Raw genomic sequence first — 12,408 nt, forward strand, 5'->3', positions numbered from 1 at the left:
AGGGCCCTGCTGGGCAGGGTCAGACAGCATCTTGCTGGGCAAGCAGGAAGAGCTATGTGGCGGCAGCTTGTGCCATGGGACTCAGGATGCAGTCGCGGGAGTAAGGGACAAGCCCGGCCCATGGAAGGCATGGGCTTTCCTAAGGTGAGACCGCCGCCTGGTGGGTGACAAGGTGTGGCTGCTCCTGATGGCTGCAGGATGAACGGCCTTGGCCCTTGCTCAGCTGGGAGGGACGGGCCCTCCATCCTTTCCACGTCCACGAGGGCCCTCTGGCCTTAGAGCCCAGGGAGGTAAGAAACAGATAGACACTGGCTTCGAGTAGGAAGGAACTGCAGGTCACAGAGGGGCCTGCACAGGTCTTTTATGAGAGACAGCAGGAGGGTCCCAAAGACACTGTGAGAGCTGGTAGGGAGCTGGGGACAGACTCAGAGGAAGAGGAAGGCGGGGTGAGGCAGGGGCATCCAGGGGCCGCCTCCAAGCGTAGGCAGAGAGAGCTCGTCACCCCTCTATGTCTGCCCTGTTGTGTGTGAGTCAAGGAAAAGAGGCTTGAGATGAGCGGTGGTGAACCTACGGCCACAGCCAGCTGTTCGCTGTCACCGAAAGCTCCAAAAGGTTCACCATCACTGCTCTAGGCAGAAGCAGCGCCCCGGCTCTCTATGGTTTCACTCTTGTGGCTTTAAGGCTTTCTACAAAGTTGCTCTGTAGTCTTCCTTCCTGCCTGTGAGCGGTGACTGATCACTCCTGTGACCTCCCGCGGGCCACACACACCTCCACCCTCCTGGATTATTTTCAGGACCCAGAAAACAAACGCACACAGCTTTCCATCCCATCCTACGGGTCCAGATCCTCCTCCTGTGCCCAGTCTCCACGCTCAGCCTAATTTGGTTTCCTTGTCGAGTGGCTTCATTAAAAATGGCTCACCAGTTAAAAGTATTCCAGCCGGGCATGGTGGTGCACGCTTGTAATCCCAGCACTTGGGAAGCTGAGGCAGGAGGATCATGGTGAGTTCAAAGCCAACCTCAGCTACAAAGTAAGCTCAGGGCCAGCCTGAACTGCATAGCGAGACCCTGTCTCAAAAGTAAAAAAATAAAAGTATTCCGGGTCCTTCTTGCCTCAAACAAAGAATTGGAGGAGGCAAGCCAAAAACAGTGCCGACAGTTTATTTGAGAAATGAAGGGTGAACGGGTCAGGGAAAAACTAGCTCTGTAGAGCAAACTTGGGCCAAACAAAGACAGAAAAGGAGAAAAAGCAAAAGTAAAACGGCACTCTGCGTCCAGAAGGTGAAGAGTGGGGTATCACGGGGAGTCCCGAGAGCAGGCTGCGCCTGGCCTCCGCTCTCCTTTATGGCATCTGCATCTCATGGGAGCCTGGGAGACATTCTACATACAGGGTCCTGAGAACCGTGTAGCACGGCCCAGGGATCTTGCAATTGACAGGCCCCACCCAGTTCCCCAGCCAGCTCTCCACACCCTGTCTCTTCTATCGGTTTCTCTTCCCCACCTCTGACCTGGCACGGTGGCATCTTGTCATCTGCTCCCTCGCTCGGTGGCTGGGTATGTCGGGAGGGCTGCAGTCAAAAGATTCTGTGGCTGAGAAGGCACCAGGCTTCTTCAGTGGGTTTCTGCCCATGTGTCAGAATGGTACAGTCCAGGGGAGGACAGCAGACAGAGGTCTCAGCTGTGCCTTCTATAATTCACGACCCCCACCAACAGCCACAGCGAGAAGTGGATGTCTCTGTCTTTATTTCATGGATTCCTGAAGGCCGAACGGAGGGCCAGCTTGCGCTGGGGTGGTGTCATCCCCTCAAAGCAGGAGCCAAAGTACACAGTCAAAATGAGTGGGCCAGGCTGGGCCAGGCAAGGGGGATCCTGACCCTCAGAAATCACCTGGGGTCCCCTGCTTTCCCTCCCACACTCTCTTTGGCATCACTGCCGGATGGATGTAGCTCTAGGAGGTGAGAGGTCACTGTCAAGGGCTCATGGTCCAAATGATCGCTGTGTGACAGCAAACAGGATGGCGAAGACCAGGCTCTTGCCGAAGATTCCACAGACCACAGGAATGACAATGCTGAAGAAGGAGACGCTGGGGAGAGAGGAGATTGAATGATGCCAAGGACACTGATGAAATTTTTTTCATGTCAGCAGAAGCCTTTCCCACACCTTTCCCATACCATTGGGCCCCGTGCAGCGTAGCTGGCTTCGCTCCCTATAACAACAATCCGAGAGTTGTTTTCTGGAGTACGGGGTTCACATGCAGGAGAGGCATAGGGAGGAAGGACGGCCCTGTGGCTCCAACTTCCTTGTGTTGAGTAGAGAGGGCGGCCCCAGGGCCAGGAAACCAGGGCTTTATCCTCCATACCCGATCCATTTCCTGGGACAGTCTAGCCCAAAACTCTAGCCTCCATTTCCTCATCTATAAATCAAGAATCCAGCCCTAGAGGAAATCCCACCATATATTTTTACATTTGAGCAAAATGATTCTACAAGTCTCACATGAACATCAACAGATATCATAAAAAGATACAAGTGGGACCGGGAGCCTGGCTTGTTCTGTTCCATCAGCAGATGTGGGAGGGACAAGAACACAAGAATTCTGCGGGCTAAGCCGCAGGCACAAAAAGAAACGGACAGCTGTGGGGAATCGAAGGCCAGCTCTGGAGGAGCTCTGACTTGGCAAGACCCTGTCCCCAAATTTTAAAACTTTTTAAAAGGCTGGGATGTAGCTCAGTGTGAAGGCCTAGAGTGCAGTCCCCAGTACCCCCATCCCTCAAAGAAGAAATTTACACCCAAGGGACACCCCAACCCTGTACATAGGCAAAGATTGTTTTAGGGAATAATCTCTCAGGTGTCTGAAGAGAAACAATGAAATCTTTCTATAACTCCACAATGGGCCTAAAGATTTCAATGAGTTGGGGGAAAAGAAGCCTAGTAAAGTTGCCAAAATAGAATAAAGCACAATTAAGCAAAGCAATAATTTCTAAATCAGCGCATTTGCCTGTGCAAAACTTAAAACCAAATGCACAAGCTAGCAAAGAGGGAGACACATGGTAGCGATAGCAAAGATCAAAGTGCCCCTCTTTGCGCTGAGATCCACCCCGGCCTCCTGCCCTGCCCTGTGTCTCAGGGGACAGCATCCCCAAGGCGGCCTGGTCAAGCTCCCCAGTGGCAGTGCTGGCTACGAGGTCTCCAGAGACGGGGCAGCCAGAGTCTGACCCGCCCTTCATGGTTAAAACCGCACCCACGGGCTGGGGATATAGCTCAGTGGCATAAGTGCCTGCCTGGCAAGCGCAAGGTCGTGAGTTCAATCCCCAGCACCGCAAAAAGAAAAAAAAAAAAAAAAAACCACACCCACATGGAGCCAGGCCCTGCCCTGGCTGGAGCCAAGCTGCCCTAAGGTCCCCGCTTCGGGGTTTCACGAACTGCATGCCACCCCAGTTCTGTCGGGGCACCCTTTGCACACACCCATCACAAGGCATCCTCATGGGCTCCCCCACCACCCTGCAGCACCTGGAATCCGCCTGCCCCTGGCATCCTGTGGGCTGCCCGTGATCAGTGACTGTGACTGCAGAAATACAAATGCTCCAGGTCAGCCAGGCTTAGTGGTCCATGCCTGTAACCCCAGCACTCTGGGCGGCTGAGGCATGAGGGCTTCGAGTTCAAGCCCAGGCTGGGCACTTTACTGAGACTGTCTCAAAATAAATAGTAAAACAATAAACAAATAAATGGCTGGGGATGTAGCCCAGTGTGAAGGCCCTGGGTTCATTCCCAGTACCGTAAAAATTAGTAAATAAAATAAATACATTAATAAATATTCCAGGTCCTCTGCCCCTGGTAGGGGTAACTCCAGGGGTGACCTGGACCTCCCTGACAGGTAAGCCCAAGTCACCCCATGAGTCTGGCCTAGTTAATGAGACTTTACTTGGCTTTCACCCCTCCCTAGTTCCCTCCAGACTGGCTCTGCCGCTAGTCACTTCCTAAAGCATCCTAACCGGACCACTTCCCACGGTCTGCCCTCCGGAAGTGACCCCGGGACAGGGTGACATCAATCCCCTTGAAGTCATGGAGGACGTGCTCCAGATGGAAAGACAGGACCCCAGCCCCTTCTTGCTCCTTCTTCCCCACACCCTGCCTGGGAGGGGTCGTGTGCTGCCACCTGCGGCCGCCATGTCCGCACAAGTCCAAAAGTCATGGGGTCAACTGGTGACGGGTGGAAACCTCCAAAATTGTGAGACAAAATTAACATTTTCTCTTCATAGGCTTCATGAAGGTCCCAAAGTTTGTTATGGCAACAGAAAGCTGACTAACACATCTGCAAGTCAAAACTCTGGAAATCTTATTCACAAGTACTGAGGCTGGCCCCACCTGTGGGTCTGAAGTAGAATATCAGCACCAGCATTAAAATCAAAAGAGAGGGCCGGGGATACAGCACAGCGGCACGGCACAGTGCCTGCCTGGCAAGCACATAGTCCTGAGTTCAGCTCCAGGTACCAAAAAAAAATCAAATGAGACACAGAGAGACAGACAGAGAATGACAGAGACAGAGAGAGACAGAGAGTCAGAGACAGATACTGAAAGAGAGAAACTAACACTCCGAAAAATCATAACGTGCTGCTGCTGTGGGGCTAGATGGTCTCTTGCTGCTCTGGGTTTCTAGGTCATCTGCCGTAACAGCAGGAAAGTGAAGCCAGAAGTCTCTCTGCCGGGCTAAAGTCACACAGGCTCCATCAGGACCAGGGTGCCTCACTCAGAGTGGTTTCTGCTACCCCGCAGGGCTGGCTGGGTCCATTCAGTGAGATGCTATTTGCCTCTCCTGGCTACTATGGTGTGTGAGGAAACCGGAAGGGGGTCTGGGGAGGATGGCACTGTGGCTGGCGCGTGCTCCTCACTGTGTCTCCACCTTCCCTCCTGCGAATTTCCACCAGACTCAGGTGACTCAAATCTGCTTCTGCCCACCCACCCCACGCACCTCATCCCTCATTCCCCACATTCCCTTGGCATACAGACTGAGGAACAAAGGGCTCAGCATCCAACCCAGGAGGCCGGGGTCTAGAAACCGTACCTGATGACACCTGTCACATTTGTGAAGTTGACTCCTGGGTCAGGAGAGGAGACGACAGCAGTTGACTTAGAGAAAGGCTGAGTCACAGTTCTGCGGCTGGTGTAGACTGTGCTCAAAGTCTCTGTGGTAGGAAAGGTGGAAATATCAGCCAAGGTCGGGGTCAGGCCCTTCATGGAAGTAAAAGCAGACTTCTTGGCCAAGTTCGGGGTAGAATTTATGTCAGAGGCATGGGTACTTGAAGAATCTGCAAGAAGACATATTAGATAGGTGGGTGGGTGGAAGGATGGATAAATGGATGGATGGATGGATGGTTGGATGGACAGAGGAATGGATGGATGATGGATGCATGGATAGGTGGATGGATGGATGGGGGATGAGGGTTGGATGGATGAATGGATGGATGGATGTGTGGATGGATGGATGCGTAAATGGATGATGGATGGATAGGTGGATGGGTGGATGGGGGGTGAGGGCTGGATGGATGAATGGATGGATGGATGTGTAGATGGATGATGGATGGATGGACAGGGGGTGGATGGATGGACGGATGGATACATAGGTGGATGGATAGACAGACAGATGGATGGGGGATGGATGGATGGGTGGATGGATGAATGGGGAGATGGATAGGTAAATGAATGGATGGATGGATGGATGGATGGATGAAGAATGGGGTGGGAGGATGATTGGATGAACACTATAAATGAATAGCTGGATGGAGGATGGAAAGATACATGGAAAATAAATGAAGCTGAGGAGGGAAATGAATATACCATTCGAGAAGTAAAGTTTTCTTTTGTTAGAAACCACGTACAGTAGCCTGGTGAGAGACAAGAAGAAACAAAGAAAGAATGGACAGAGGAATGGAAAGAGGACAGAAGAAAGCAAAGAAGAGAAGAATTTTCAGGCTATTTGCATGGATGGAGCCTGCAAATTTTCTCCACCTATGAGCCCCCAACTTCTCCAGGAATAATTCCCTCATTAGTCTCCCTTAAGCAATGCACTCTGCCTCCCACAAGTGCATATTGCTCTGCAAGTATCTTTATTAACACATTGCACGTGTACCTTATTTTAGGCATGGCATGCTCCTGGTGCCAGGAATATGCACCTATCTCTCTTTTCTCTGCCTTTCTTAATTCATCCAATATTAACTGCAGAGCCCTGCAAGGCACGGAACCTCCCTCACTGATGCAGAGGAGGCGCGGCAGGGTGGATGCAGGAAGATCTGGGCTGTGTTCTCACCCAGACACATGGGGCTCTGGAGATCCTGAGGGGCCAGCAGTGATTCATAGGCCTGGATACCTTTCTCTATGGAGCACGAGCGAAGGGCTGGAGAGCAGTGCTAGGCCCAACAGTGGGTCTGACCACCACTACCATGAGACACACACACGCACACACACACACACACACACCTCTGCTTTCTCCTGCCGCACACAGGTGCTGCTTGCTTGGACAGCCCTGGGGCTGCAATTTTCTCAGCACACTTTCAGGCTCCCAATCAGCTGTACTATTCTCAGGCGCTGTTTGCTCACACCAGCCCTGGTTGGCAGATTTCTCAGCGCTCAGATTCAGGATCCTAATCTTCCCCACCATTCCAAGACCCTAATTGCTCCTGCTGCCCCAAACCCAGATTTCTCAGCACTCACATGTGGATTCCAACCCAGGTACCTTCTGTCATGTGAATCAGAGACTCCCTGCCACAGTGCGCCCACTGGTCCACCCGTGATGATCTCCCTCTTCCTCTCTTATCTCTGATTCTTCCCTCTCCCTCCTCTCACTGGGGCCTTCTTCCTGCTTGCTGAACCTGGTCCTCTGGGCTTTTCAATGACTGTATATTCTTGATGCCGCTCACAGTGAGATTGGAAGGTCCAGCACGCTGCCTGACTTCAGGTCTAGAACCATCCCCACTGCTCCACTCTCTCCTCAGTGGCCCCACCTGGCAGGTGGGGGCCTCACCCCCCCCCCCACTGTACTCAGAGATCCCTCCCACCTGGGTCCCCGCTGCTCACCTGGGCATAGGACCAGTCGAGTCGGATACGGCAGGATAACGAGGGGGTCAAGGAGGATGACACACTGGTACAGCCCCACGTCCTGCCTCTGGAGCCTTCTCATGGTGATGGTGACGAAGCCAGTGGTGGGGTTATCCTCCAGAAGGAACCTTCCCACCTGGGCCCGATTCAGGTCATCGTTTTTCGTCTCCGTCTTCACCAGAGTCTTTGGGAGGCCCTGGCTCTCCACTCGCTGCCAGGCCTTAGGGCTGTACATGTATATCCGGTTGTAGTGATACTCCAGTATCTTGTCTTCCCCTTCCTCTAGGCACATGAGCTCCTCCTCCTGGCCTTCAACGTGGAGCCCTAGGGGAACAGTAAGCAGTCACTGAGCCATGGTGCTGACTCCATCACCTTCGGCCCCGGCCTCAGCCATGGCACAGACACAAGGCCAAAGATGCAGCACCTCAACAACGCGGGCAAGCACCCAAGAGTGACTGGGCTCCAGTCAGTACTTTGATGTTGTTCAGAAACTTGTTGTAGGGCCAGGAAGAGACGACCCTCTTTGGAGTGTGTAAGGCACAACATCAGTCGTGGTTAAAGACTTGAATCTAGGTGTTTATGGTAGCTGCTATTTGGTATCCATTTAGTCTCTTTTGTGAATTGGTAAAATAATTACATTCATTTTGGAGAATTAGTAGATATACAATACTATCTTGCCTATTTCTGATTCCCCCCCCCCATCTTACCCCAGCATCTCCATTTTAGAAATTGGAAATTTTCAATAATAGCAAGCAACTGAAGAGGCCTGCCTGCTGGCACACACCTGGAATCTCAGCACTCTGGGAAGTTGAGAAGAAGAAACCTGTTAAGACAACTATGAGGCAACTTAGCAAAGCCCGTCTCAAAATAAAAAATAAAATAAAATGGACTGGAGATGCAGGTCAGTGTGAAGTTCCTAGATTCAAACCTCTTACTGCAAAACAAAACAGAACAAACAACAACAGCGAAATCACCAACTTTACCCTCTATTTTCTATTCTACCCATGGTTGTCCTGATGGGCCCCCTTCCTGTCTGCATACAGTCTCTTCTTTCAGCACCTGGTGCCCCCTGGTTGAATTCTCCTCCCACCCCTCTTCACCTATATCCACTCCATTCACCCCAAGGGAAGCATCCCCAGCTGGCACTGCTCTCTTTCTCCTCTTGGACCTCAATACCAAGGATCGCCCTACACATGCTTACATACCACTAGCACCACCGCTGCCATCCTCCTCATCATCACTGTCCACCATAACTTTCATTAAGCCCTTCTTTTGCCCTAAATCCTGAGTCAAGTATTTAGTCTGCTATTTAGTTCTTAAGACAACTTCCTGATGTATGTGACAGCCACAAAATGAATACCTGTAAAGAGGTGCTATCTACAAATGATGACACTAATCTGGCTCCCCAGAAATGGCTCAAGCATACCCTAGGAAGAGACAATGAAGCTAACAATGATTACAGCTGCCTAATAGCATTAATACAACAGATAAGGTAAGAAGCTAAATAGAAAGCTAAGAAGAAAATGAGGTGATGACAAGAATAAGTCAATACCTATCAGTAATAACTCTCAATGTGAATGGTCTCAATTTCCCTATCAAAAGACACAGACTGGCAGAATGGATCAAGACACAAAATCCAAGTGTATGCTGTTTATAAGAAACACATTTGAAACACACAAAAAAACTCATACATTAAAACTTAAAGGATGGGCTGGGGATATAGCTCAGTGGCATAAATGCCTGCCTGGCAAGCACAAGGTCCTGAGTTCAATTCCCAGTACAAAAAAAAAAAAAAAAATTAAAGGATGGAAAACAATATCCCATACAAAGGGAATTTTTAAAAAAGACCCCACAGGTGTAACTATCCTATAGACAGACAAAGTGGACTTAAGCCAAAAGCAATCAAATAAGAAAAGAAAACCACTACATGTTGGAGGGAAACAATCCAACCAGAAGAGATAACAATTATTAACATATATGCACCAAACAATGGTATACCAGTACTAATGGACATAAAAAGATCAGATAAACATAAGCACAATTATAGTAGGGAACCTCAATACCCCCATTAACACAGACAGGTAAACCAAACCAAAAATTCAACAAAAAAGTATCAGAGTTGAAGAAAACATTTGAACACACATTCTTAATAGATATTTGTAGTGTTCCACGCTGTGGTGAACCTCGCTGGTCTTGCTGTACCCCAGAGAGAAATGGTGGTGTGCACGAGAAAAATAAAGACAAGAGACAAGAGCTGAGACAAGAGCTGGGATCAGGCGGAGTTACCTCTTACCTGATGAGCAGGAGGACTGACCTCAACAGTAGGGGTGTTTATTTTATACACTTGCAAAGTAGTATCATGAGAGATAATGTTGCCTAGCAACTAACGACTGTAATTGTCCAAACAGGATACTTCTTCAATACTGAGGTAGCTTGACTGCTTGACCAATAACCAGTTTCAGTGGCTCCCAACACCACCCAAAAACAGAATATATATTCTTTTCAACGGCACATGGAACTTTCTCCAAAATAAGCCATGTACTAGACCATAAAGCAAGTTTAAATAAATGTAAAATGATTGAAATCATAGCACACATATTACTAGATTATAATGCACTGAAGGTAGAAATCAATGACAAAACAAAACACAGGAATTATGCAAATGCATGGAAACTAAACAATACATTATTAAATAAACAATGGGTTACAGAAGTAATTAAGGAAGAAACAAGACAGCTTCTAGAACTAAATGATAATACCAGTGCAACATGCCAGAACTTATGGGACACAATGAAAGTAGTCCCAACAGGGAAGTTTATAGTTGTGAATGCCCACATGGAAAAAATCAGAAGGATCCCAAATAAATAACTGATGATGGATTTCAAGGTCTTAGAAAAATAAGAGCAATCCAAACTCAAAGCTAGTACAAGGAAGGAAATGATAAACATCAGAGCACAAACCAATGAAGTTGAGCCCCAAAAAACTGAAAAGAATTAATGAATCGAAGAGTTGGTTCTTTGAAAGAATAAACAAAATATGCAAACTTTTCACAACTAATCAAAAGAGAGAGAACCCAAATCAGTGCAATCATAAATGAAAAAGGTGCGGGGCTGGGGATTTAGCTCAGCAGCACAGTGCCTGCCTGGCAAGCGCAAGGTCGTGAGTTCGGTTCCTGGTACCGGAAAAAAAACAAAAAATAAAAAATAAAAGAAAAAAATGAAAAGGGTTTTTAACCACAACATATGCTGCCAAAATCAGAAAGGTTTTTTTTTATTTTATTTTAAAAATAAAAGGAGGGGGCTGGGGATTTAGCTCAGCGGCAAAGCGCCTGCCTGGCAAGCGCAAGGTTGTGAGTTCAGTTCCTGGTACCGGAGAAAAACCAAAAAAATAAAAAATAAAAAAAATAAAAGGAGGAAAACATTAACAGACAACCTTTTACAAAATAGCAAAAGAACAGTACAAACAACACAGAGTTACAAAGTGGTAGGAAATTAGCAATGCTTGTTGTATTACATATTAATATCTTCAAAGAGGTTTCTCATGAAAACAGATAGAGACATGCAATATTGATCAATCAAGGACTCATTGATAGTTTCTTTCAGCAAAGAAATAGAAAACAGTAGAACAACTATGTTAACTATCCTGTATATACATACATACAAAATTTCTCCTTCTAGAAAGGTTTTCAATAACAGCATCAAACAGTAAATTGGAGAATTCAGAAGAAGTGAGTAGATTCCTAGATACACATGAATTACCAAAATTGAACCAAGAAGATTTAAAAGTCCAGAATAACCCAATAACAGGCAATGAAATTGAAGCAGTAATAAAAATAAAAAAAAAAAAACCTACCAGCTAAGAAAAGCCCAGGTCTGGATGGGTTCACTACTGAATTCTAGAAAAACTTCAGGGAAGTCCTAACACCAATACTCCTCAAGCTCTTTAATCAAATTGAAAGGTAAGGGGTACTCCCAAAGTCACTCCTGGAAGCTGCTATCATCCTGATTCCAAAAACAGATAAGGATCAAACCAAAAAAGAGAACTACAGACCAATCTTTTTGATTAAATATAGATGCAAAAATCCTCAACTAGATACTGGCAAACAAAATGCAACAAATCATCAAAAAGATCATACATCATGACCAAGTAGGCTTCATCCCAAAGATGCAAGTGTGGTTCAACATATGCAAATCAATACATGTAAAATATCACATAAACAGAAATAAGGACAAAAATTACAAGGTCACTGGGCATGGTGGCACACACCTACAATCCCAGCACTCAGGAAGCTGTGCAGGAGGATCACTGTGAGTTTATTATGGCCAGCCTGGGCTATAAAGTGAGTCCAAAGCCAGCCTGAACTATGGAGTGGTACCCTGTCTCCAAAAAAAAAGACAAAAAAACACAAGGTCATCTCAATAGATGCAGAAAAAGCCTTTGACAAAATTCAATATTCTTTCATGATAAAAGCAATGAAGAAAATAGACATAGAAGGACATTAGCTCACTCAGCTAAAAGCCATTTATAGCAAACCTACTGACCACATCATATTAAATGCTAAGAAGAATGTTTCCCTCTAAAGTCAAGAACAAGATAAGGATGTCCACTATCACTACTGTTCAACAAAGTACTTGAAATACTAGCAGGAGCAATTAGGCAAGAAAAAGTAATAAAAGGCTATGTCCAGGAAAGAAAGAAGTCAAATTATCATTATTTGCAAATGACATGATCCTCTTACACAGAAGACCCAAAAAATCCCCCCAAAGACTTTTCAGATTAATAACCAAGTTCAGTAATGAAGCAGTATATAAAATCAACACACAAAATTCAATAGCTTTCCAGTACACTAACAATGAACCCACAGAGAAAGAAAATAGAAAAAATACCACTCACAATAACACCAAGAAAAGTGAAATAGATAGGAATTAACCTAACAAAGGAAGTAAGACTCTACAATGAAAACTACAGCACTCTGAAAAAGGAAATTGAAGAGGACATCACAAAATGAAAATCTCCTGTCCTTTAATAGCTAGAATTAGGGGCTGGGGATTTAGTTCAGTGGCACAGTGCCTACCTGGCAAGCACAATGTCATGAGTTCAATTCCTGGTACTGGAAAAATAATAATAATAATAATAATAATATAAGAGTGGGTAAAGTTAAGCCATCAGAATTCATCCTGAACTGGGACTGATTTATATTCCTGACAGAGAGCCTGGAACAGATTATCCTTAACAGGAAATAAGGGAGCTGAATAATTGTGCAAGGGATGGACTGTGTAAGGCATCTCTTCCACACCGTGTCAACTTCTCCCAGCCCATT

At 46.9% G+C, this 12,408-nt stretch overlaps 1 protein-coding gene across 2 annotated transcripts in view; it reads right to left on the reverse strand.

The window, feature by feature from the left end:
- Nucleotides 1-1,144: 1,144 nt before the first annotated feature.
- The window catches only part of LOC102011242 (triggering receptor expressed on myeloid cells 1), a 14,239-nt gene continuing 2,975 nt past the window's right edge, over nucleotides 1,145-12,408 (reverse strand). Inside the window, exons 2-4 of one of the 2 annotated variants that reach the window (XM_005389685.2) lie at nucleotides 7,068-7,412; nucleotides 5,059-5,179; nucleotides 1,145-2,082 (exon numbers count right to left, since the gene is read on the reverse strand). In XM_005389685.2, coding sequence (XP_005389742.1) covers nucleotides 1,977-2,082; nucleotides 5,059-5,179; nucleotides 7,068-7,412 — 572 coding nt within the window. In that variant the 3' untranslated portion in view covers nucleotides 1,145-1,976. Of the gene's footprint in view, nucleotides 2,083-5,058; nucleotides 5,303-7,067; nucleotides 7,413-12,408 lie in introns of both variants that reach the window. The other variant, XM_013517118.1, reaches the window with a different exon arrangement.

Source organism: Chinchilla lanigera, unplaced genomic scaffold (assembly GCF_000276665.1).
Source record: "Chinchilla lanigera isolate Chin_1 unplaced genomic scaffold, ChiLan1.0 scaffold00036, whole genome shotgun sequence".
Taxonomy (NCBI): Eukaryota; Metazoa; Chordata; class Mammalia; order Rodentia; family Chinchillidae; genus Chinchilla; species Chinchilla lanigera.